The sequence below is a fragment of the Ips typographus genome, linkage group LG1, assembly GCF_016097725.1.
Source record: "Ips typographus isolate SLU linkage group LG1, UJ_Ityp_2.0, whole genome shotgun sequence".
NCBI classification, from domain to species: Eukaryota; Metazoa; Arthropoda; class Insecta; order Coleoptera; family Curculionidae; genus Ips; species Ips typographus.
In genome coordinates this window covers 14,788,243-14,812,865 of record NC_138422.1, presented here as the reverse complement: position 1 = coordinate 14,812,865, position 24,623 = coordinate 14,788,243, and the positions used below count along the sequence as shown (strand labels likewise).

Here is a 24,623-nt window from a genome sequence, read left to right as displayed (position 1 = left end):
AAGAGAAAGGAACACATAATTTGACAAAAACCTGCTTTTGTCAACTAGTTCTGTCACATTCTATCAACACTTCTATCGGTAATTCTACTCACTGCGTTCAAGAATTAGGGCCCTGGTGGGTTTTTCCGAGCGCTGATAAATACGTGTTATTTTTTTACATAAAAGCCGTTTTAAGATCGGCATTGCCTCCCACGGGAAAAACCTATTTTTGGTACTTGTAATAAAACATACTATTTCAGAGTACCTTCTATAATGAAAAATATTCACCGGTCTATTATTACGCCATCATGTTTTTGTTTAATTTTCCGCATATAAAAGGGTTAAAAGCAAAATCCACCAAACATTTCAAAATCTATTTTTTTACCACCCTACATCAGGGAACTCTCTTAATAGTTCCTAAAAAGCAATTCCACATAAGACACTAATTCAGTCACATGCACCTGTTCCTAAACAACAAATTCTCAATAAAAAACTAAAAAAATTCGCATAAATACTCACTTTTAAAGTGGTATCCCTGCTTCGCAGCAAAGCCAAACCATCTTTCAGTGTCTTCTCATTCAACAACACATTATAAGGGATTCCTAACTCATCGTACTGTTTCCATTGGTTTTCTAAGGATAATCTGGAACTGCTCGGTAGCAGTAACGTTGATATATTATTTGTTCTTAATTGCTTGGTTAAGTATAAAGCTAAATCACTCAGCTCTGCCAGACTTGCCGCTGCTAATAACAGAATGAACTTAAGGTCAAAAATACCTTTTTAGATTTCATTTCAATTTACCTGCAGCAGATACGGAAAAACTAATTCTATATGGAGCAACTTTGCGATGAAATCTTAGCAATGTTCTTTTGAGTCCTTTGTAATCGGGTTCGTCATAAGCATCACAAATTGTGTTCATAAATAGTGTATTTAAATTAATGTTACTCTCTATAGTATGTGGACTAATTAATTTTTTACCCTCTTTAAACTAAAATATTAAAAATTCAAATACACAAATAACCCGAAAAACATTAAGCTACCTTAACAGATTCATTAACAAGTTTAGGTTTTGGATGCAAAACCAAAGTTTCCAAGAGCTGTGAGTTCCATGTATATTTGGCCATTATTTGGACGCTTTGCACTTCATTTTCATCGGTTTTAATGTCGGTTAAAGTGTATCTACCAGGGTTTGGTGAAAACTAAAATGTCGAAACTAGGCAATAATATTTTGTCTTTTATTATAGAACAGATAAAACAAAATTAGATTAGATTGCAATTTAAGGTTCAAAATATAAACTTAATACAGTTTATGCCTTACAATGTGCTCTTAAGTTTTGCTTTTCAAAATTAAATCCCCAGTAGATTTATAAAAGGCTTAAAGGCATTCTTTGTAACCAGTGCATTGTTGACCAAGTTATTAACACTTGTTTGTATCAATCAACTAATTTTTGTTAACTTGGGTATGTTCTGTTGGAATATATGAACGATTGCTGCTCTAAAAACTAACAAGCTGCCAAAATATTTTTTTAGATTAAACCGGGTTCAGTTTGAAAAAAAAAAGTTTCCTTTCAACTACTTTGTACCTACAACAGTGTTTTGAAGTATAAAAAAACAAAAAATGGCAGATAATAATTATTTGATGAAACTCTAAAAATATTATTATGTAGTATTATTATGTGTAACTTGTTATTGAACTAAAAAGTTTCCTTTCAGAACCAGAAAAAATTCAGTAAAATAGGCAATATTGGCAATACTGCTAAATACATTTTTTGGTTGTATTGGTTGATAAACCTAGTAGACCTGTTAATAACTGAGCTTGTTGGTCCAAACAAGTCACATAACATTGTAAGTTTCTATTAGTAATCCTTAAAATGAATAAAAAAGGTTTGCACTCTATGACCTGTACTAATCAGACACCCAGGTTAGCTTAGATGAGTGCCAAAGCCAAAACTGTCAAACATTATTTTTGGCAAAAATTGTAAATTTACAGAGTAGGTACAAATTTGCCATTTTAAAAAATAATTATCTATTTTTTGGTATGGTTTTAAGCTTGAAAACAAATTTTTGAGATCTTATTTTCCATTATACTGTTCAATTTTTGCTTTGTCAAGCTCACAAATATTAGCAACTTTTACCTGAATATAATACCAAAAAAAATTACATTCAATTTAATTAATAAACAAAATAAAAGTATTGTTACGGTCTGGACCTACTATGCTCGATAGTTCTTAACAAGCGCTCGCTTCGGGATGAAACCGATGCGCCGTAATATCTGGCCGGGCGCGTATTAAAGTAGGCCACAGTTAGGAAGCGCCGGACCTGGAACAATCGTTAATATTCGACGTAAATCGCGAAGCGTTTCGCGGTCATTCTAGAACGTGGTTTGCGAATATAAAAGACGCGGTGTAAACCGCGGGAGTAGTGAATTTGGGAACGCGGTTAAGTTTAAATAGCGAAGTAATTGTGGAATTGTAGTAGTGTTTTTAGTAGCTGTGTTAATTATTGTACGGAGTGTTTTAACGTGTAAATAAATTTATTATTTGTTCAGTTAAATTGACTTTGTGTGAACCCACGGGAAAATCGTAACAATTGGTGTCAGAAGTGCGATCAGACTTTAGTGCGACGTGAATTGGAACTAAACTTCGGGTTAGAGACTTGTGTTCAGAACCGGACTAGAGATTTTCGGAACAGTGGTGTGTTAAATTTATTTTATGCCAATAACAAGACGTCAAAGTGCAAACATGGAGGCCCAACTTGCAGCTATTATGGCAATGCTTGGAAAACAAGAAGAGATTCGACAGCAAGACAAAGAAGAACAAGAAAGGATTCGACAAGAACAAGAAAGGATTCGACAACAAGACAAGGAAGAACAAGAAAGGATTCGACAAGAACAAGAAAGGATTCGACAACAAGAGAAGGAAGAACAAGAAAGGATTCGACAACAAGAAAAGGAAGAACAAGAAAGGATTCGACAACAAGAAAAGGAAGAACAAGAAAGGATTCGACAACAAGAAAAGGAAGAACAAGAAAGAATTCGACAACAAGACAAAGAAGAAAAAGAAAGAATGAGACAACAAGATATAGAAATGCAAGAAAAACGTAACGTAGAAATATTGAACGGTCTAGCGGGGACCAAAACAGAAATCCAAGAGTATGTAACCCATAGTCTTAAAAAGATGGAGTGTGATGTTGAGGAAAAATTAAAGGATGTTCGGGAAGACATTAATGATGTTCGGGACGACATTAGTAAAATTCAGATTGATGTTCGGGAGGACATTAATAAAATTCAGAATGATGTTGAGATAAAGCTACGCGACTTAGAGCAGAAAATTGACAGCAGAGGAGCCAGCTCTACAGTGATCACCGGAAACGGGCTCAACAAGATCAAGCCTCCCACATACGACGGTCAAACTTCATGGGCAACGTACCAACTCCAATTTGAGGCCGCTGCAAATGCAAATAAATGGAGTAACGAGGAAAAGGCTGTAGCACTGGTGGTGGCATTACGAGGACCAGCATTGGAGCTGTTACAGACTCTGCCTATCGCCCAACAAAGCAACTATGACGCATTAGTAGCTGCATTAGAACGACGTTATGGGGATCAGCATAGGAAAGGAGTGTACCAAACACAAGACTGCAGAAAACTGGTGAAAATTTACAAGAGTTTGAGGCCGAAATTCGTCGCCTTGTGCATCTGGCTTACCCAGCCGTCCCGGATGAAATCCAAGAAGAACTTGTGGCACAGTGTTTTGTAGATGGGATTCGAGATCTGGAAGTAAAGAAAATGCTGAAGATGATCAAAGGAAGCAACAGCAGCGAATTACTAGTTCGAGCGCTGGAAGTTGAAGCTGCGTGCAATGACTTAAAGCCAAGGATCAGGGCCGTGACTATTCAAGAGGAGAGAGAACCGCCAGCCGATCATGCTGCTACACCAATGAATGAAATTAAATCAATGTTCGGCCAAATAGTGCAACAAATGGCAGCATTAGCAAATGGCCAGTCCACACAGTTAGAACGGTCACGCCCGATCACTAGAGTGGAGTGTTATCGATGCGGACGTACGGGACACATGAAACGAGATTGTCGAGTAAGGATACCGTCCCGCTCTCCAACGAGGGACGTACAACCATCCAGGAGGGACCAGGAAAACTCCCACTAGTCAACATTACGGGGCGAATGTTGACTAGCGAAAACAAAGCCCCCAGAATTATCTCCATCAGAAGCCTGGGTAGATCAATGGGAAGCCTGAACGTAGATGGAAAGGTGGATGCGATGAACGTTACTTTTACTTTGGATACCGGTGCGGCAGTATCTTTGATCCGGTCAAACCTTGTGGATAAAAGTCAAGTTAAGCCTTTACGAAGAAGTATTCTCCTGCGCACTGTGACTGGAGAATCGGCTAAAGTTTTAGGAGAAATAACAGTCAAGATTTGCCTTGGAAGGATTACGTTTTACCACACTGTGTTAGTAGCGGATATTGAAGATGAATTTATTCTGGGAATGGACCTGATTCGTCAACATGGATTTTCTTTTGATCCCGAGCAAAATATCCTAAGGTTTGGAAGTGAAGAGTTCATCCTGTCAACCAGTCACCGCTGTGAGTCACCCATTAATGTTTCGGCATCTCAGACAGTAAAAATAAGCGGCAATTCCGAGCAAATAATTATTGGACAATTGGAGCAGAATTCTGGGAGCTGTGTTGGACTTGTACGAAACCCGGACCGACCAGGAAGATGCCTCATTGGGAAATCACTTGTAAATGGAGGAAGTGAAGTCCCAATAAGAGTTGCAAACATTTTTCCAGACGACGTCAAAATCAACAAAGGCGAAATTATTGCGGTATTCGAGCCTGTAGTCAAAATAACCAATTGCGATGGGTTACCAGAACAGGAGCAGCAGTTGGGGGAAAACAAGCTCTTAAATGAACTTGAAAAGACCTGGAAACATCTGTCAACACCACAACTGAAGAAGGCTCGGAAACTGATTTTGGATCATGGTAGCATATTTGGAACACCGAACAATATGGGAAAAACTACCATTGTAAAACACCGAATTAACACCGGCAATGCACAACCGATTCGACAACCACCTAGGAGACTACCAATAGCCAAACAACAGGAAGTGCAGGAATTAGTGGACAGGATGCTTGACGACGGAGTTATAGAAGAATCCTGCAGCCCTTGGTCATCACCTGTTGTTCTGGTCACTAAGAAAGATGGATCAAGCAGATTTTGTGTAGATTACCGAAAACTGAATGACGTGACCAAAAAGGACAGCTATCCACTTCCCCGTATCTACGACACACTGACGACTTTGGCAGGATCCTGTTGGTTTTCTACTTTAGATTTGAAGAGTGGGTACTGGCAAGTTGGCATTGAGGAGCAAGATAAGGAGAAGACTGCTTTTTCTGCTGGAAATGGGCTGTACCAATTCAATGTGATGCCCTTCGGACTTTGTAATGCTCCTGCTACGTTTGAAAGACTAATGGAAATTGTGCTTCGTGGCCTTAACTGGAAGACTTGCTTGGTTTATCTGGACGATATCATGGTGATGGGAAAAACTTTTGAAGAACATCTGGACAACTTGCAAGAAGTATTTGCTAGAATAGGTGGTGCCCATCTTCGATTGAACGCCAAAAAGTGTTGGTTCTTCCAAAAGCAAGTCGAATTCCTTGGGCATGTGGTGACGGTCGACGGAATCCAGACGGACGACAAGAAGATCCAAGCAATTAGAGAATGGCCAGTACCAAAGGATAAACACGAACTCAGAAGCTTTCTAGGACTTGCCACCTACTACAGACGGTTTGTGGAAGGATTTGCCAACATCGCAGCTCCGCTACATCAACTTACTGAGGACAAAACACCCTACTGCTGGAATACCCAATGTGATCAGGCGTTCAGAAGATTAAAGGCATCACTTTGCTCCAGTCCCATCCTCAGTTATCCACAACCAAAAGGAAAGTTCATTTTAGACACAGATGCCAGTAATTCTGGTATTGGAGCTGTATTGTCTCAAGTCCAAAACGGAGAAGAACATGTCATAGAATACTTCAGTAGGAAACTTACCAAAGCAGAACGGAACTACTGTGTAACGAGAAAAGAGCTACTGGCAATAGTAAAATCAGTCGATCACTTTCACAAGTACTTGTACGGACAGGAATTTTTGATAAGGACTGACCATGCGGCACTCAAGTGGCTCCTCGGAATGAAACAACCGGAAGGACAAGTAGCAAGATGGCTTGAAAAACTCCAGCAGTATAATTTCAACATCAAGCATCGACCCGGAAAGCTGCATAATAACGCAGATGCTCTATCAAGAAGACCTTGCGCCGAAGAATGCAAACATTGCCAGAAAGCGGAACAACGTGAGGGAGTTGTGTCCATCAGAATGGTTCAGCTGAAGACCGATGATGAATGGAGTCCCGATGAGATCAGGAAGGATCAACTAGAAGACAGCGACATAGGCCCATTGTTGTTGAGAAAGGAACAAAGCGAGCCAAGACCAACATGGCAAGAAATCTCTAGCAAAGGCCTGACGTTCAAAGCACTTTGGGCTTAGTGGGACTCGCTTGTGGTTGAAGGCGGCTTGCTAAAAAGAGCTTGGGAGAGTGCCGATGGAAAAGAGATAAGGAAGCAGCTGGTAGTTCCCAGAGGAAGGGTCGACCACGTACTGGAGGAAATGCACAATGGAAAGACTGGTGCTCATTTGGGAGTAAATAAGACTTTGGACAAAATCCGGCAACGCTTTTACTGGGTGAACTACTGCCAAGACGTGAAATCATGGTGTCGACAATGTTCCATTTGTGCAGCTAGCCACGGACCACAGACGAGATCCCGGGGACCTATGAAGCAGTACAACGTAGGATTGCCGTTCGAACGTTTAGCCATAGACGTTGCTGGGCCTTTTCCTGAGACCAACAGAGGCAACAAGTACATTCTTGTTGCCATGGATTACTTTAGCAAATGGCCTGAGGTGTTTGCGATTCCAAATCAAGAAGCCAGCACAGTCGCTGATATTCTCGTCGAAAATGTCTTCAGTAGATTTGGTGTGCCGTTGGAGTTACACTCTGATCAGGGACGAAACTTTGAGTCCAAGCTCTTTCAGAGGCTCTGTGACCTGCTAGGCATTAGGAAGACCCGAACAACGCCGCTTCATCCTCAGTCGGATGGCATGGTCAAGAGATTTAATAAGACCATAGAGCAACATCTCTCAAAGGTTGTTGATCAGCATCAGAAAGATTGGGACCAGCATATTCCGCTCTTCTTGATGGCTTATAGAGCAGCAGTCCACAACTCAACGGGACAGTCACCATCTAAAGTTCTGTTTGGTCGAGAACTGCGACTTCCATGTGATGTGGTGTTCGGATCTCCAACAGGCCAAAGCACAAACATTGAGAACTACGTTGACGAGTTGCAAGACAGATTACTGAACGTCCATGATCTGGTCAGGGAAAGTCTGAATCTAACTAGCGACAAGATGAAAGCTCGTTATGATCTGAGGGCCAATTCGGGTGGGTTCCAGAAGGATGACAAAGTTTGGTTGTTTAACCCTCAGAGGAAGAAAGGCAAATCACCAAAATTAACACCTGTTTGGGAGGGACCTTACAATGTGGTAAAAAGGTTAAACGATGTCGTGTACAGAGTCCAACGCAGCCCCAAAGCCAAGATGAAAATTGTCCATCTGGACAGACTAAAGAAATACCACGGATTAGATGAAGCGGATCGGGACGATCAGCTTTAAGAGGGGGGCAGTGTTACGGTCTGGACCTACTATGCTCGATAGTTCTTAACAAGCGCTCGCTTCGGGATGAAACCGATGCGCCGTAATATCTGGCCGGGCGCGTATTAAAGTAGGCCACACTTAGGAAGCGCCGGACCTGGAACAATCGTTAATATTCGACGTAAATCGCGAAGCGTTTCGCGGTCATTCTAGAACGTGGTTTGCGAATATAAAAGACGCGGTGTAAACCGCGGGAGTAGTGAATTTGGGAACGCGGTTAAGTTTAAATAGCGAAGTAATTGTGGAATTGTAGTAGTGTTTTTAGTAGCTGTGTTAATTATTGTACGGAGTGTTTTAACGTGTAAATAAATTTATTATTTGTTCAGTTAAATTGACTTTGTGTGAACCCACGGGAAAATCGTAACAGTATTTTAGGAAAGCTCAGTTATAAAAAAAGATTTGTCATTGTTTTGTTCAATATTTTTTTTTGTCCTAGGACACCCTGTATGTAATAAACTTACCCTCCGCCACCATATCCTTCTCTGTCTCTGCCATTGATGAAAATATTGCAAGGAAGTACTGGGTGAAACAAACATAGTACACTTTAAAACATCATTACTATCTGAACAAAAATACCCCTCAAAATCTTGAACATAATTATTCAGTTCTCTATTCTCTTTTTCCTCATTAGAATTTAGTAACTGTTGATTATTACACTTGTTATTGTGTACAACTTCAGCTAAACCAAAAGGTAATAGGTCTAAACAGATGTTTTTAGCAAACTCAAAACTTTCAACATAATTATTGTGGTCAGAAAAAAATACTGTATTCTCCTTATTTATAACAATATTGTTGTACCATTCATTTTTAAGGTTTTGCATTAAAAGAGTGCCCATGGGTCCCACATTTAGCTGTTCCAGCTTGAGATTTGAAACCAGTTTTTTCCTAAGTAAACCATTTTTTTCACACAAACTAATGATTGAATTTAACATAGCTAAGTTGATTTTTTAGTAGAAGCATTGGCTTCGTTTTCAAACAATAAATCTTCTCTACTTTCTAGAGGGATATTGCCAGGTGGGGCAACAAAATAGTCCTCTTCAGTTACACTAGCGTTTCTTAACACTTGTTCTTTACAGTTACCATCAGTTACTTTATCTTCTCTTAACCTCAACGGACTGAAATAAACCTACTTAAATGTTACTTAAAACTAAAAAAAAAAAACACTTACAAGTCTTCTAAAACTGTTACTAAAGGTTCTACTCCTGTGGTGTCAACTTGTTGAATTTGATCTGCAAACTCAATAGCAGCCTCCAGAGTTTCAATGCCTTCTTTATTAGCACAGTCTACGAGGGACAATCTTTCTAATAAAGCTATGGTGTCGGCGTCAATTTTTGTTTTGGGGGGTAATTTTTGAGGATCTATTCCAGATTGGTAGGGCTCACTTGGTACTAGTTGTTTCAGGGTTGTTATTGGTTCTTTTAAGTTTTTAACCGTGCACAACCGTCTAAATTGCCTTATATATGCGCTAGTATTATTCATTACTTAGTTTATACTATAAGAAAATGTCTTTTAATAAGTATATAATAAATTTTTTGAACTTTTTGGTTTATAACCTACAAATTCGCTTTTATTTAGGTTAGGTTAAGGTCATTCTGGTCATTTTCTCTTCTTTGTGAGTATTATGGCAGATATTTCATTTTTAGGTTAGAATTATTTGTATTTTTAAAAACTAAACAATTTAATTTTTGATATTGTTTTTAATGATTTTATATTTATAGTACTTAATTAATAATGACTATATTACACAAGGCTTGTAAAATAACTGATAAGCAGTAAAGTAGTTATCAATTCTAATAAAAGATAATAGAACTGGTTTCATATTGTACTTATACTATTAAAGTACTTACTTTAAAAGCTGTGATTGTTGTGTTAATTAAAAATAGAGTTTTAAGCTAGATAATGTCCAATAAAATAGTTGTTGTTGGCTCCTGTATGATTGATTTTGTAAGGTACCACAACAATAACTCAACAGTATAAAGTTAATTTTTATAAATCATCAATTATACATTCTAGCTATGCTCCTAGACTACCAAATCCTGGAGAAACAATACATGGCACAAAGTTTGTAACCAATTTTGGTGGAAAAGGTGCTAATCAATGTGTGGCTGCTGCCAGGTTAGGTGGAAATACCACTCTAATAGCTCGAGTATGTTGCTTTTACCATAAACTAAATACTTCTATGAAATAGTCAAAGATTTTACTAGGTTGGTGATGATGTGTGGGGCCCAAAATACATTGCCAATCTCAAAGCTGAAAATGTGAACACTGAATTTGTTAAAATATCCGAAAATTCTAGTAGTGGAATTGCACAAATTAATGTTGCCAATGATGGAACAAACCAGATAGTTATTGTGGCAGGGGCTAATAGCAATCTTGATGTAAATGATATAGAAGAAGCAGGGCAAATAATTAGTTCAGCTGATGTGCTGATAATGCAGCTGGAAACACCAGTTGAAACTGCAGTCAGAGCTATGCAACTAGCTAAGAATGTGTGTTTTAGAGACTTGCCATTCAAAATATAAAAATAGAGATTTGTAGATTTCTATTTTAAATGGAGCTCCTGCTTTACCAAGTTATGATGACCAGTTGTTAAAATTGCCTACTATTTTTTGTGTTAATGAAAGTGAAGCTTCAGTTTTTACTGGTTTATCCATCACAAATGTGAGGTAAATTTTATCAGAAACCATATTATTTTCCAAGAAAATTAACTTTTTCGCATAAATGTAGTGAAGCTGAAGAGGCAGCTAACCAATTAATATCCAAAGGTTGTCAAAGTGTACTAATAACACTAGGTACTGAAGGAGCCATTTATCTGACAAGTGATCCTAATAAACCTCTCTACAAGGCATCTTCACCAAAAGTACAGAGTGTGGACACCACAGGAGCTGGAGATGCATTTATCGGGGCTTTTGCTTATTTTTTGTCAAATTTTAAACAATCAACAGTGGAACACTGTATTCAGGCTGCCTGTATTGTAGCCGCGGACAGTGTAACTCGACTTGGAACTCAAATCAGTTTTTCAGGTTCAGAAATTTTGGAAAAAGTACAGAATATACTGCACAGTTAATTGTTAGTTGTGTCTGCTAAAAATACGTTTTGTTAACTTTATCTGTTTTTATTTTATTAATACGTGTTGGTTAAATAATCGAGGTTTGTCAAAATAAAAAATAAAAGCAAATTTATTATTTACCATAATATTTATTGTGGCAAATAATGGTTCATACACTTTCCACTAGGGGCCTCAATGCGCCCATTAACGTCACTAGTATCAATATTGATTGAACTGTCAATATTTAGACCATCAAACATCAAAGTGACCATTTGTTGATATTATTTTCTAGTGACGTCTAGGAGGTACTTTCATATTAAAATAATGCAAAATAAACAACTTTAATTAATTTAACCTGTTTTTAGTAAAGTCAAATCAATTAAAGCGTGAATTAATATGTGTCTTAAGTGAAATTTCGCGTAACCACAACTATAGAAATCACTGCCTGTCTTCCTGCAGCAATACGCCCTCATCTACCACAAAAAAGATGATTGACAAATAAAATTACAGCCTATAAACTGCCCTTAAGGTATGAGAGCGCAAAACGATGTCTAGTCACGCGGTCGTCGTGTGGGAATTTGAGATTAGAACTGGATATTGGAAGCCTTACAGTCCTGAGGTCAGTCAGCATCTTGAAAGGGCAAATGCCAAACAATTGACCAGAGTGCTGCTTTCGGATGCTGATCCAACCCTTCAGAACTACTACGTTAACTTAAGGACTCTGACTCAAGAATTGGAATACTCAGGTAAGTCTCATTGTTCTTACTTCCAGGCCATAGACAAGGAGAACAATTTTAGATGTTATTGTTCCTGTTCGGCGAAAATGTTACCCCCCATCATCCCCTGCTGGCAAGGGAGCAAAATGGGAGTGTGTGAGCTCAGACCATGATTGGCATGCTTTTGATATGGACATTCAGTGTCTTATTGAAGAAGCATGGGCTAGAGGCGATCAAACTATTGATATGAGTAAAACCCACTTGGGGTTTCCTTATGTCATTAATTTTAGCAATTTGACTCAAATGTGGCTGGCTAATGGTTATGTGAGGAGTGTGAGAAGGATTAAGCAGGCACCTTATCCTTTAGTTAAAGTTCGATTAGAAGAGTTGGCTCCTGTAACAGGTAAGTTATTTTTTGTATCTTGTAGTAAAGTATCAGTAATGTAAATGACCAACAACATTAAGCAGAAAATAGTTATTTACAGATTTGTAACAAAGTTTAATTTTTTAAATATTACAGTTTTTAACTGGAAGTTACTGAACACCATAATTCCATAACATTGATAAGGAAAATTCTGTAAAAATTTACGCAGGATTGTGTAAAAGCAATAGACAATTGTACCCAGTGCAAGATGTTAACTAAAAAGCCTCATAAAAAATTGAAATTTTTAAAAAGATGTGAAAATCATGTTTTTTAGTGTTGTCTTTTAGTGATTGTTGCTAGGTTTAATCCTGCATTGTGCATTTCTTTGAGTTTGAAAAAACATTTCCAAAATGAATTCACAACCACAAAACAATACCATAAATATGAAACTGGAATTTGGAGAACAATTTAAAAATTACATTTTACAATAATACTAATAGTTTGTAGAAATATGACAAAAAAGTTTAAAGGTACTGTACTCAAATAAGTGATGATGAAATTTTGTCTTTCCTATTTTGCATGAAAAAATATATGATGAGTCAGTTTTAGTGCCTACTTTTTGGAATAAATGATAATTCCAAAAATAAACTGAAAAAAAGTATGGATTTGCAACAATTATTTAGACAATGACATTTTGGACACTCGGCGTTTTAAACCCATGCCAAACCTTCACAAAGCAAAAAAATGTCAGTCTTTTAGACTCTAAAAGATAACTTCCACATGGAAAAGCTTGAAAATTACATTGAAATAATCAATAATGGTTGCCCAGCCAAAACATACAAAGTCACTAAAAGCCATAGGCTATAATGAAATTGCGTGGTTTCTATTTTCAGTAAAAAAAGTTAAAGATGTCAATTTAAATTCTTTCTTTTTGGAATAAGTTTAATATAATGATAAAATGTTTAGTCAAGAAAACAATTAAGCATGACTTTTTTAGTGGTTTTGAAGTCTCTTTCTATTTGTATTTTTGTATCAATGGCAGTTTTAATAAATATTAAATACTCTCTTGAATGCCCTACTGAACAAAAAGGATGTTTTGAGTACCTACAGAATGTTGAGATTTAAAATGTTTTTGATAGAAAAACTGCATTTCTGGACTAGATAGTTAATATAAAAAATATTTTTAAATGATGTGAAAAAGGGTTAAAAAAAGATTTAAAGTTTTGTCTTTAAATATTTTTTAATAAGGCAAAAATTACAAAATCAGTGATATTCCCAAAACTGATCAAATAGAAGGCTAGATTACCAGTTAGTGGTTACTATAGCTAGAAAGTTTATGACAAGAAAAGTTCTTCCACAGGAACTTTGCCCAATATAGCACTGTAAGTTCCGTAGATAGTAGGTTTTATAAATGCAGTAATCACTCCACTCATTTCTTTGAGCACATCTTGGTCATTTTCATTTATAAATTTGTTGACATTATCACCTAAAACAAAATCACAACTTAAAGTTTGTTGCTAAAGCGTGTGTCTTGTCAATCAACTAGAATATTAATTACTAGCCTACGTACCCATTGCCTTGTTTCCATTAAACAAATTATCAAACCGAAAGTAGGTTTTTTCAATTGTCCAATCCAGATTGTCGTTTGCGTCGGTTATAGCATAATGCAAACTACCTTTAGCTTCAACTTTATAAGATAAAGTGTATTTTAAATGTAAATTTTCTGGAACCAAACGTCCTTTTAGTTACTTTTTACATTCATTGTGCAATACTTACTAAAAGTAATATTACATGGACCACTTCCTTGAACTGGTAGGACCATAATTTTCCCACTAGCCACGTACTGGCTAATGAACTCAATGTTTTCCACATTTATCTCTGTGTAAATTTTATGTTCATCATAGTTCCAACTGGAATTGAACATTAGTCAAACTGGGCCTAGTTAACATCAAAAACTTACTCTATGTCAAGCACTTTTGTTGTATCTAGCCCAAAAAATTCGACATTACTAAAAGTGAGTTGCAAGTTTCCGGCATTTGCTTCTATTTTTTGCACTTTTTGCGGATTAAGTTTAGGTAAACGAAGGTTCTTGTCTCCATTTAAAAAATGTGGTATAGCTTCATTTGCATGTTGTATGTAGCAGTCATGATCATTTTTTTTACATACTTTTATGTATGATGCTAATGCAAAACAAAAGCAAGGTTTTACTGGACTGTTCTCATGGAAATTAATATTTACGCAAAGATGTTGCCTGAGAAGGAACTAAAATATGTACTGCCATCACTAAACACACTGGAAGAATCATGATTGATGTTAACTGAATAAACGAACCAACAGACTGTTCCTTTATAGTATTCGAAAAATTACAGAAATATTGCCATACGTTTAAAGTTAATTAAATGTTTTTTTTGCCTAAGATCATTAAATATGTATGCTTTAATTTCACAATTAGTTCTCTATCTACTTTTTTACTGGACTGTTAAATTACATATTTGTGGATTTGTTACTTTTAAAACAAGTTTAATGCCACTTTTAAATAAAAGTTAAAACTAATCAAGCTGGTTGATAATTAACCAAATCACGTGTACTTTGAACTATCAAACCAGACAACAAAAAAAAACGACAAAAAAGTTGATTAATTTAAGTAACAATGTTCATTTACTGAACACCATATTTCCATAACATTGATAAGGAAAATTCTGTAAAAATTTACACAGGATTGTGTAAAAGCAATAGACAATTGTACCCAGTGCAAGATGTTAACTAAAAAACCTCATAAAAAATTGATATTTTTTAAAAAAAATGTGAAAATCATGTTTTTTAATGTTGTCTTTTAGTGATTGTTGCTAGGTTTAATCCTGCATTGTGCATTTCTTTGAGTTTGAAAAAACATTGCCAAAATGAATTCACAACCACAAAACAATACTATAAATATGAAACTGGAATTTGGAGAACAATTTAAAAATTACATTTTACAATAACACTAATACTTTGTAGAAATATGACAAAAAAGTTTAAAGGTACTGTACTCAAATAAGTGATGATGAAATTTTGTCTTTCCTATTTTGCATGGAAAAATATATGATGAGTCAGTTTTAGTCCCTACTTTTTGGAATAAATGATAATTCCAAAAATAAACTGAAAAAAAGTATGGCTTTGCAACAATTATTTAGACAATAATATTTTGGACACTCAGCGTTTTAAACTCATGAAGAAGCTCAAAAGCTTGAAAATTACATTGAAATAATCAATATTCGTTGCCCAGCCAAAACATTTAACTTCTAAAAACAATAACAACTTCTCTTTTGCGATTTCACTAAAAATAAATTTCTGAGAATTTTCCATTTCTAGTCTTTCAGCAATTGTTCTTTGTTAAATTCTGCATTTCTTTGAGTTTGAAAAAAAAATTAAAAGTCACTAAAACCCATAGGCTATAATGAAATTGCATGGTTTCTATTTTCAATAAAAAAAGTTAAGATGTCAATTTAAATTCTTTCTTTTTGGAATAACTTTAATATAATGATAAAATGTTTAGTCAAGAAAACAATTAAGCATGACTTTTTTAATGGTTTTGAAGTCTCTATTTGTATTTTTGGTATCAATGGCAGTTTTAATAAATACTCTCTTGAATGCTAATCTAAACTATTCAAAATCACAGCAGGGCTGCTAAACCTACTGAACAAAAAGGATGTTTTGAGTACCAACAGAATGTTGAGATTTGAAATGTTTTTGATAGAAAAACTGCATTTCTGGACTAGATAGTTAATATAAAAAATATTTTTTCTAATTTTGGCATATAAAGTGACACTTTTCAAAACTGATTAGAGTGACAAAACGTTTTACTTTATGTAACTAGTTACATAAAGTATCACTTTATGTAACTAGTTATGAAATGTTCATTTCATCACTCCCTGTTTTTATGCATTTCCGTAGAAACATATGGGCGACATCCATCATAACATGTCGTTGTCACTGTTTATACAAGGTGCTATGAAAGTGAATATTTGTGTTAAATCACTTTAAAAGATGGTTTTCACAGCTTTTTGGTCAAAATTAGAAAAAATTATGTATGCAACACGTTTCGAAAATGTCTTATTGTGTAACTCATTCAAATTGTAGGACCTCGCTGCGCTCGCCCTACAAACATTCATTCGTTACACAAAATCGATCTTTTCGTAACTTACATAAATAGCTATTTAAATGATGTGAAAAAGGGTTAAAAAAAGCTTTAAAGTTTTGTCTTTAAATATGTTTTAATAAGGCAAAAATTACAAAATCAGTGATATTCCCAAAACTGATCAAATAGAAGGCTCGATTACCAGTTAGTGGTTACTATAGCTAGAAAGTTTATGACAAGAAAAGTTCTTCCACAGGAACTTTGCCCAATATAGCACTGTAAGTTCCGTACATAATAGGTTTTATAACTGCAGTAATCACTCCACTCATTTCTTTGAGCACATCTTGGTCATTTTCATTTATAAATTTGTTGACATTATCACCTAAAACAAAATCACAACTTAAAGTTTGTTGGTAAAGCTTGTGTCTTGTCAATCAACTAGAATATTCATTACTAGCCTACGTACCCATTGCCTTGTTTCCATTAAACAAATTATCAAACCGAAAGTAGGTTTTTTCAATTGTCCAATCCAGATTGTCGTTTGCGTCGGTTATAGCATAATGCAAACTACCTTTAGCTTCAACTTTATAAGATAAAGTGTATTTTAAATGTATATTTTCTGGAACCAAACGTCCTTTTAGTTACTTTTTACATTCATTGTGCAATACTTACTAAAAGTAATATTACATGGACCACTTCCTTGAACTGGTAGGACCATAATTTTTCCACTAGCCACGTACTGGCCAATGAACCCAATGTTTTCCACATTTACCTCTGTGTAAATTTTATGTTCATCATAGTTCCAACTGGAATTGAACATCAGTCAAACTGGGCCTAGTTAACATCAAAAACTTACTCTATGTCAAGCACTTTTATTGTATCTAGCCCAGAAAGTTCGACATTACTAAAAGTGAGTTGCAAGTTTCCGGCGTTCGCTTCTATTTTTTGCACTTTTAGCGGATTAAGTTTAGGTAAACGAAGGTTCTTGTCTCCACTTAAAAAATGTGGTATAGCTTCATTTGCATGTTGTATGTAGCAGTCATGATCATTTTTTTTACAGACTTTTACGTATGATGCTAATGCAAAACAAAAGCAAGGTTTTACTGGACTGTTCTCATGGAAATTAATACTTACGCAAAGATGTTGCCTGAGAAGGAACTAAAATATGTACTGCCATCACTAAACACACTGGAAGAATCATGATTGATGTTAACTGAATAAACGAACCAACAGACTGTTCCTTTATAGTATTCGAAAAATTACAGAAATATTTCCATACAAGTTTAAAGTTAATTAAATGTTTTTTTTTGCCTAAGATCATTAAATATGTTAAATTACATATTTGTGGATTTGTTACTTTTAAAACAAGTTTAATATGCCACTTTTAAAAGTTAAAACTAATCAAGCTGGTTGATAATTAACCAAATCACGTGAACTTTGAACTATCAAACCAGACAACAAAAAAAAACGACAAAAAAGTTGATTAATTTAAGTAACAATGTTCATTTTTGCTATTTGTTGCATGTGGTTGGAATTAAAAATTATCGATTAATTAGAAAAATTAGGATATGTTCTTCAAGAAATTTCATATATTTCAAGAAAAATTATCACTGCTTCTTGATGACGTATATTCTCAATCTAAACATATCACTATAGCTGGAGACTTCAATGTAGATTTTTTAAACGGCAATGTAAGCAGTGATATTGTTGAACTCATGTCTAGTTATGGCATGACCCCACAGATTAGAGATGCAACAAGAATCACTTTACACTCTAGCACACTAATTGATAATATTTTTACTAATATTGAGGCTGATAAACTATCATGTTCAATATATGTGACAGACGTTTCAGATCGTTATGCTCAAATCATGGATTTTACAGAAAACTATCTGCTACATTGTGTAAAAGGAAATTTTTTACGGATCAAAACATTTGTCAATTAAAGAATCGTTTAAGTAGCATAGATTGGCTAGAACTATATAATTTTGGTGGAGTTGATGCTAAGTACGATTATTTTTTTGACGTTTTTTTCCACCAGTTTAAAAGTTGTTTTTGTCCCCTGACTACTTGTCGGAATAAAAGTAGACCCAACTGGGTGACAAATGAAATCAAGCAGTTTTCTCAGCACCTTAAAGATCTTTTGGTCTGGTTCAAAATAACTGGCAGTGAAGAAACTCTCAATCAGTATAAGATTGAGAAGAAAAACTATAAAAAGTATCTCTCTGACTATAGGAAGTCCATTAATGACAGTAATATTGTGGGCTCAAAGAACAAAATGAAAGCTGCTTGGAATATTTTTAATGTTGAGTCAAATAAACAAAAAAAGGGACAGAAATAGCTTTAAAGAATCATGACTCTTCATGGGGCCAGCTGATAGCAAAGAAATATTTCAAATTCTTACAAATTTACCTAATAAGTAGTACAGCTCAGGACTTGATGAGGTGCCTATTAACATACTCAAAGCAGTTGCCGAATACATGTCCGATCCCTTAGCAGATTTAGTAAACGAATGTCTGTCTACTGGACAATTTCCAACAAAACTGAAGGTAGCTAAACTTGTGCCCATTTTCAAAAATGGCGACCAACAGTCCGCCTCCAATTATCGACCAATTTCTTTGCTCTCATCGTTCTCAAAGGTATTTGAGAAAGCTATCTAGCCGAATTGTGCATGTTTTAGATGCACACTCCATATTTTCTGAAACCCAGTTTGGTTTCCGAACTCAGAGATCCACTGAGCTTTCAATATAGGTAAAATACATTGTCGTACCTACACAACCGCCTAGATTCCGGCGAGAAGGCGGTTGGGTTATATTTTGATGTATCAAAAGCATTTGACACAATTAATCATGATATATTAAATAAACTACGTTCCTATGGTATAAGGGGACAAAGTGCTTATCTGATTAGTTCATACTTGCCGAATAGAAAACAGAATGTTTGCGTCAGATACGAAGGTATAAAACAAACAACTGTCAAAATAAATCAAGGCGTACCCCAAGGTTCAATTTTGGAGCCGTTACTTTTCAGTTTGTATGTGAATGATTTAAATGTAGCCCTAGAAAGAGGCAAAATATGTCAATATGCGGATGATACTTCAGTTATTGTCTGTAGACCATCCATCAATCAATTGTCTACTGATTCCTGCCGGATAGTCAGACAGATGCTAGAATGGTGTAATAAAAATTCCTTAAACTTGAATTCAGACAAGACCGGACTTCTACACTTTGGTAAAAGTATTGATAAAATGGTTTCTATATATGTCCATATAAACCATAAATCACTTCCATGTACCGATAGCGTAAAATTTCTGGGCGTTTATATCGACCCAGCACTGCGTTGGAATCATCAAATCGATAGATTATGTGCGAAGTTGAGCAGTCTTTGTGCACTTCTTTGACGGATAAGAGATATTATTTTTACTCAAAGTATAACACTTTTTTTCTTTGGCTGCGTACAGTCCGTCTTAATGTACGGCCTGATCTTTTGGGGTTCATCGTCAAATGTACAGAAAACTTTTGTGGCACAAAAAAGAATAATCAGATGTATACTCGAATTATCTCCACAGACATCATGTAAGCCATACTTTAAGGAACTAGGAATACTTACAGTGCCATCTCTATATTATTTGTCTCTAGTAATGTTTGTTAAAAAATACCCGCATCTTTTTGTGCTCAACATGGACATGTATGACAACAATCTTACTTTAGTCACAAGAACAAGGGCAGATTTGAGAAATCCTCAACATCAATCAACCTTTTTTCGAAAGGGGCCACAACTCAAAGCAATCAAAGCATATCAACTGCTTCCTAATTTCGAAAATCTGTGATAAGCTTCCTATTGGAAAAATGTTTGTACACATATGAGTTTAATGCAGCTTTTGCCGAATATAGTCCAATTTTTACCCTTTGAGAATGACGTCATGCAGGTGAAAAAACACGCATGTCTGGAATTAGATTACAAGTTGTAACCTACAAATGCTTTGAAAAATTAGTGTGTTCAGAAGTGACTGATGATCAAGTGCCTTGAAAATCACATGATCATGAGAGTTTCAGTTTAATCATCATTCATTCAGTGAATAGGTGTGCTTGCACTCACTTAAAGATCTCTTCTACTTCTAATAACAATAATACATATAATATACACATTAATATATTATTAATGTTCATTGATTTTGTGCTGTGTTATTGTGCATTGCACAATAAGGCAAAAATAGTAATTTGACATACCAACATCGTCAACTTCTTTGTTTTTCATAAAAGCGGTTATTTTGGTTTTACTGACCGAAATTTTTTTTGAAATGTTGGTAAAATAGGAGTCGTCAGCTGGAATTCCAGCCTTTTTCATTCGGCATAGGGTAGCAGTACTCACTTTTAAAGCCTTTGATGCTCTATCATACACATTGGAATAATCAATTGGGATGACATCTGGAAACTGTTTCTTTTCGTACTCCAAAAAAAGCAGCACATTTAGAATTAGCATTTGGGCTTGCTCATTGTAGAGCATCATTTTTATACCTTTGATATTTGTTTAGATCAAAGTGACAGTAAATGTCAACGTTTTTAATTTGACAGGATGACAAAATTAATAACGTGCCTTTTTTGTTAAAATTGTTTATTTCACATGTTTGATATGCGAGAAACAAAGATGTAAAAAGATGACGTCATTCTCAAAAGGTAAAAATCCGACATAGATTTAGTGTCAATTATTAACCAGTGGGTACTCTTTTGTTGTACCTGGAATTGTATTTTGTGACGTTGCTTATGTTATTTTGTAATCATGCTAGCAATAAAGAGTTTATTATTATTATTATAATTCAAAAATTATATTAGATACTGGGTACTCCACTTAACAATCGGAAGATATTAGTTTTTGGTAAAGGGCAACATTGTACAATTTAAAATATTTTAGAAAGAAAGCTTTAGCGGATTATTTTAAAATGTCATTAATAAACTCACCTTTAATACTATTTTCGATACTAATATTAATTCGTTATATTATTATTTAAAGGTCGTCGAAACGCAGATGTACGGAAGTCTTACTCGGTAGGTTCACAAAACAATCAGTCTGCCAAAGTAATAGGAACTAGTGCAGCTTTAAACTCTACAAACGATACCAATAAGAAACCTTCAACCAAAAAGAAATCAAAGAACGGCAAAAATGGAAACGATGCCCCCACAAATTTAGCCAGGGTTATCTTGAGCAATTTAAATATTTTCGGTATTTTCGCAAAAAAACTTTACAAACACAGTTTTAACTGGATGATTTTTAGGGCATAAATCTTCGAATAATACCAATCCAACTTCGGCAGCTCACCAAATAGAAAATCGTATTTTATTAGACGCTGATAGTAGCAGTACTAAATCGGGCCGTAGACCAAGTTTGGACACAGTTTCCACGTATTTAAGTCAGGAAAGTCGTGAAAGCCAAGCCACTGCTTCTACTGCCGATTTGATTAATTGTAGTGGAAGTGATGATGGTGTTGTTGATGGAATTGACAATGTTTCCTCCATAGTTGGTAAAGCACCGCCAGTAACCTTAAAATATTATTTTGTATTTTATTTTATTCTGATTTAGGTTTAGACCCAGCAAGTGCAACAATATCAAAATTCGTGCGAGTGTCCAAACCTAGCGAGTGGGCACCAAGACAACCCTGTCCATTATGCAGACAAACGTTAAAACCTTCTCTAGTTGTTATTGCTTTGCCGTGCAATCACGTTTTGCATTTGGACTGTCTTAATTACTCATTAACAGAACTGCAAGAAGCGGGGGCGCACTTGCACATACAATGTTCAGTATGTGGGTGTATTTACGGTGAGAAGCATGGAAATCAACCTCCCGGAACAATGGAATGGGGAGTAATTGAGCGCAGTTTGCCTGGATTCCAGAACTTTAGAACCATTCAGATTGTTTACAAGTAAGTTATTGCTGATTTTAAATTAGTCTCTACCGGCGTATCAATTTTGTACGCAATTTTCTTGGGTAATTATAATATTTTCTAATTTATTATTACGGTTGAACAGTTATTATAGTTATTATAGTTATATTCGTGCGTTAATGATATGATGAGTTTTATACGGAAGTAAAGTGGCAATTAGGTTTTATTTTACATAATATTTTGTTTACGTAAGACAACCCGTTTTTATACTGCATTTTGCTACCAAGACAATCAAAAACGACACAGAAGAATGATTTTAAAGCTCTTAAATTACATTTTGTAGACCATTAATTAAAACAATGAAGTTTAAACAATCTGCTGTTAACGTGAATCATCTGCAAACAACTTTACATGTGTGTTCAGATTTTTTATAGAACGTTTCAGATGGTTTTACATGTTTTAAGGCTCCCCTATCCATATTCAATCAATCAAAAAATAGATTTATGGGGTTATTCTATGAAATACTGATTGACAAAGTCTTATATTAAAATATAAATAATAAATCAGATGAGTTATAAAATACATATAAATTCAATTTAAATTGATGATGTGCAACTTAAGTTATAGTAATCGGACCGGAAATATGTTATTCTACATGTAATTTTAAGTGTATACTTTTCTATAAATATTTAACGGGTAACAAAATATTAATTACACTACAACAATATTATTATGATACATTATTGGTGCAAAAAACACCATCAAACTTTTCTACTGTAAAAGGGTATTTTTAAATACTGACTTTGATTAGTATATTGTACAAGGGTGGATATGAGGTCTTCAACGCACATATTATGGACAATCCACGCGAGTTTTTCTACGATCAAATTTCTTACAGATAAATCGAAATTTTTGGAACATTTCCATGTTTACAGTTTTTTATACCAATTTTGACGCAAGTCAGACTGGAAGTCAATGTCAAACAGGTTTTGCCTACTGTCTGCATGCAGCATCACCAATTTAACTTTGATATCCAGGTTGACCAAAACTATTAACTTAAAAAAAAAAAACAATTTGTTTTTACTTTAAAAAAACATTTTAATGCAAATGCACACTGGGTTTGTTTTAACTTTAACGGCTTTGTTAAAGCGAGAATCCAAATTTCAGTATTAATGTCATCCATTGCATTTGAACCACTAACAAAAGTTTTAACTACATTTGATTTAGGTCACACAAAGCACGCCACTGTTAAGCCTAATTCATAAGAACACATTGATTAAGTAAATTAAGAATATTTTTGTGCGTAAAATATGGGACAAAAATTGCATTTGCATTGTTGTCACGTTTAATTCCTTTACAATAAAATTACTAGACTTATACTAAATCAATCGTATATGAAATATTGCACGTGACTGTCTTGAATAGTATCCAGTCGGGTATCCAAGGACCTGAACATCCAAATCCAGGACGAGAATTCTACGCTGTAGGTTTCCCACGAGTGGCATATTTACCGGACAATCCTAAAGGACGCAAAGTTCTAAGGCTGCTAGACGAGGCCTGGCACAGAAAACTAATTTTTACGGTAGGTACTAGATTTCCTAACAAACTAATCAAATTCAATGATGATGCATTTTTCTCTTCCCATCTTATTACGAGCACAAAGTCACTTTTTTGTTCTCGAACGATTGCAAAGTCAAACTTTGCACGATTAATACATAAATAACAATTTTTAAAACATGTTTTAATGCAGATAACCAGATCGAATACGACAGGTTGCGAGGACGTAGTCTCCTGGAACATTCCTCATAAGACTGAAATAGGCCCGAGCAACAACAGTCACAGCTATCCAGATTCCGGCTATTTAAATAACGTTTTAAGGGAACTGGAAGCTTTGGGTGTTGTTGAGCAGCCCAGAGATAAACGATAATTTAATTGGTTTGTAGTGGTGTAGATAGTGTTTAACTTTTACTTTTCTGTAATCATTTGTGATTTTTTTTGCAATATTATTCAAATTTAGGCATTGGTTATTCTTGCAATATTATCAGATTTTTTTTTAGTTTTATTACTGAAGCCAAGCTTTAACAGTTTTGTTTTATTTGGTTTTAGATTTTATTATCAAATTTTATATTAAGGACTTCAAAAACTTTTCGTTAGGTAGTAATGCATTTATTAGTGAAAAATTTTGTGTATACTAATAATTATTGGTAGATCTTACCACTAAATGACTAAAGAGTATACTCGAATTTATTAAAGAATAAAATTGAAAGTATTTTTATATATTTTTGTACATTGCTCATGTATAATGCGTCGACAATACTGAACTAGTACAAATCAGTTAAATAAATCTATTTTTAATGTAAACCTTTACTCAAAACATGCAATATACATATTATACAGCTTTATACAAAATAATTTCAAAGAAATATTACATACCTCTATAGAAGAACATCGGTGTTTTTGTTACCTAAATCCTTAGTTTTGAACAATAATTTTTTACTAAATGGGACCATAGTGGAATTTAAGGTTTTCAATATTACATCAATAGTAATTTTATACCTACGTGGGTTAAATTCTCCTTAGAATTAGTTATTCTCTAGAATCACATTGTAGGTGTCTATAACTGAGTTTTAGACTGTTAGAAAAAACTGGAATTTATACAGTAATTATATTTATTTCAATCTACCGTAAACAGTTATTTCACATTTTTACAGGAACCTACATCTGAATTTCGCGGAAAACTT

At 34.9% G+C, this 24,623-nt stretch overlaps 6 protein-coding genes across 6 annotated transcripts; 2 read left to right on the top strand and 4 right to left on the bottom strand.

Moving 5' to 3' along the window:
• Positions 1-339: 339 nt before the first annotated feature.
• PolG2 (DNA polymerase subunit gamma-2, mitochondrial) lies at positions 340-8,690 on the bottom strand. Its single transcript, XM_081976588.1, has 5 exons — positions 8,220-8,690; positions 1,020-1,178; positions 781-967; positions 499-722; positions 340-446 (listed from the first exon to the last, which is right to left on the bottom strand). Exons 1-5 carry the CDS (start codon positions 8,688-8,690, stop codon positions 387-389), a joined length of 1,101 nt encoding a protein of 366 aa, XP_081832714.1. The 3' UTR covers positions 340-386.
• Positions 8,486-9,352, bottom strand: GatC (glutamyl-tRNA(Gln) amidotransferase subunit C, mitochondrial). Its single transcript, XM_081976715.1, has 2 exons — positions 8,927-9,352; positions 8,486-8,873 (listed from the first exon to the last, which is right to left on the bottom strand). The coding sequence occupies exons 1-2, from the start codon at positions 9,235-9,237 to the stop codon at positions 8,693-8,695; spliced, it is 492 nt and encodes a 163-aa protein (XP_081832841.1). The 5' UTR covers positions 9,238-9,352; the 3' UTR covers positions 8,486-8,692.
• A 133-nt stretch (positions 9,353-9,485) lies between these two features.
• On the top strand, positions 9,486-10,866 carry LOC145727150 (ribokinase). The gene is made up of 5 exons (XM_081976631.1): positions 9,486-9,707; positions 9,772-9,904; positions 9,963-10,247; positions 10,297-10,424; positions 10,486-10,866. Exons 1-5 carry the CDS (start codon positions 9,658-9,660, stop codon positions 10,823-10,825), a joined length of 936 nt encoding a protein of 311 aa, XP_081832757.1. The 5' UTR covers positions 9,486-9,657; the 3' UTR covers positions 10,826-10,866.
• A 108-nt stretch (positions 10,867-10,974) lies between these two features.
• On the top strand, positions 10,975-24,328 carry dx (deltex E3 ubiquitin ligase). The gene is made up of 8 exons (XM_081976538.1): positions 10,975-11,112; positions 11,173-11,553; positions 11,606-11,926; positions 21,015-21,224; positions 21,277-21,522; positions 21,582-21,921; positions 23,308-23,464; positions 23,633-24,328. Exons 2-8 carry the CDS (start codon positions 11,355-11,357, stop codon positions 23,807-23,809), a joined length of 1,650 nt encoding a protein of 549 aa, XP_081832664.1. The 5' UTR covers positions 10,975-11,112; positions 11,173-11,354; the 3' UTR covers positions 23,810-24,328.
• Positions 13,109-14,255, bottom strand: LOC145727194 (protein takeout-like). Its single transcript, XM_081976679.1, has 5 exons — positions 14,126-14,255; positions 13,848-14,067; positions 13,664-13,797; positions 13,458-13,610; positions 13,109-13,373 (listed from the first exon to the last, which is right to left on the bottom strand). Exons 1-5 carry the CDS (start codon positions 14,190-14,192, stop codon positions 13,222-13,224), a joined length of 726 nt encoding a protein of 241 aa, XP_081832805.1. The 5' UTR covers positions 14,193-14,255; the 3' UTR covers positions 13,109-13,221.
• Positions 16,122-17,353, bottom strand: LOC145727177 (protein takeout-like). The gene is made up of 5 exons (XM_081976656.1): positions 17,139-17,353; positions 16,861-17,080; positions 16,677-16,810; positions 16,471-16,623; positions 16,122-16,386 (listed from the first exon to the last, which is right to left on the bottom strand). Exons 1-5 carry the CDS (start codon positions 17,323-17,325, stop codon positions 16,235-16,237), a joined length of 846 nt encoding a protein of 281 aa, XP_081832782.1. The 5' UTR covers positions 17,326-17,353; the 3' UTR covers positions 16,122-16,234.
• Positions 24,329-24,623: the final 295 nt, after the last annotated feature.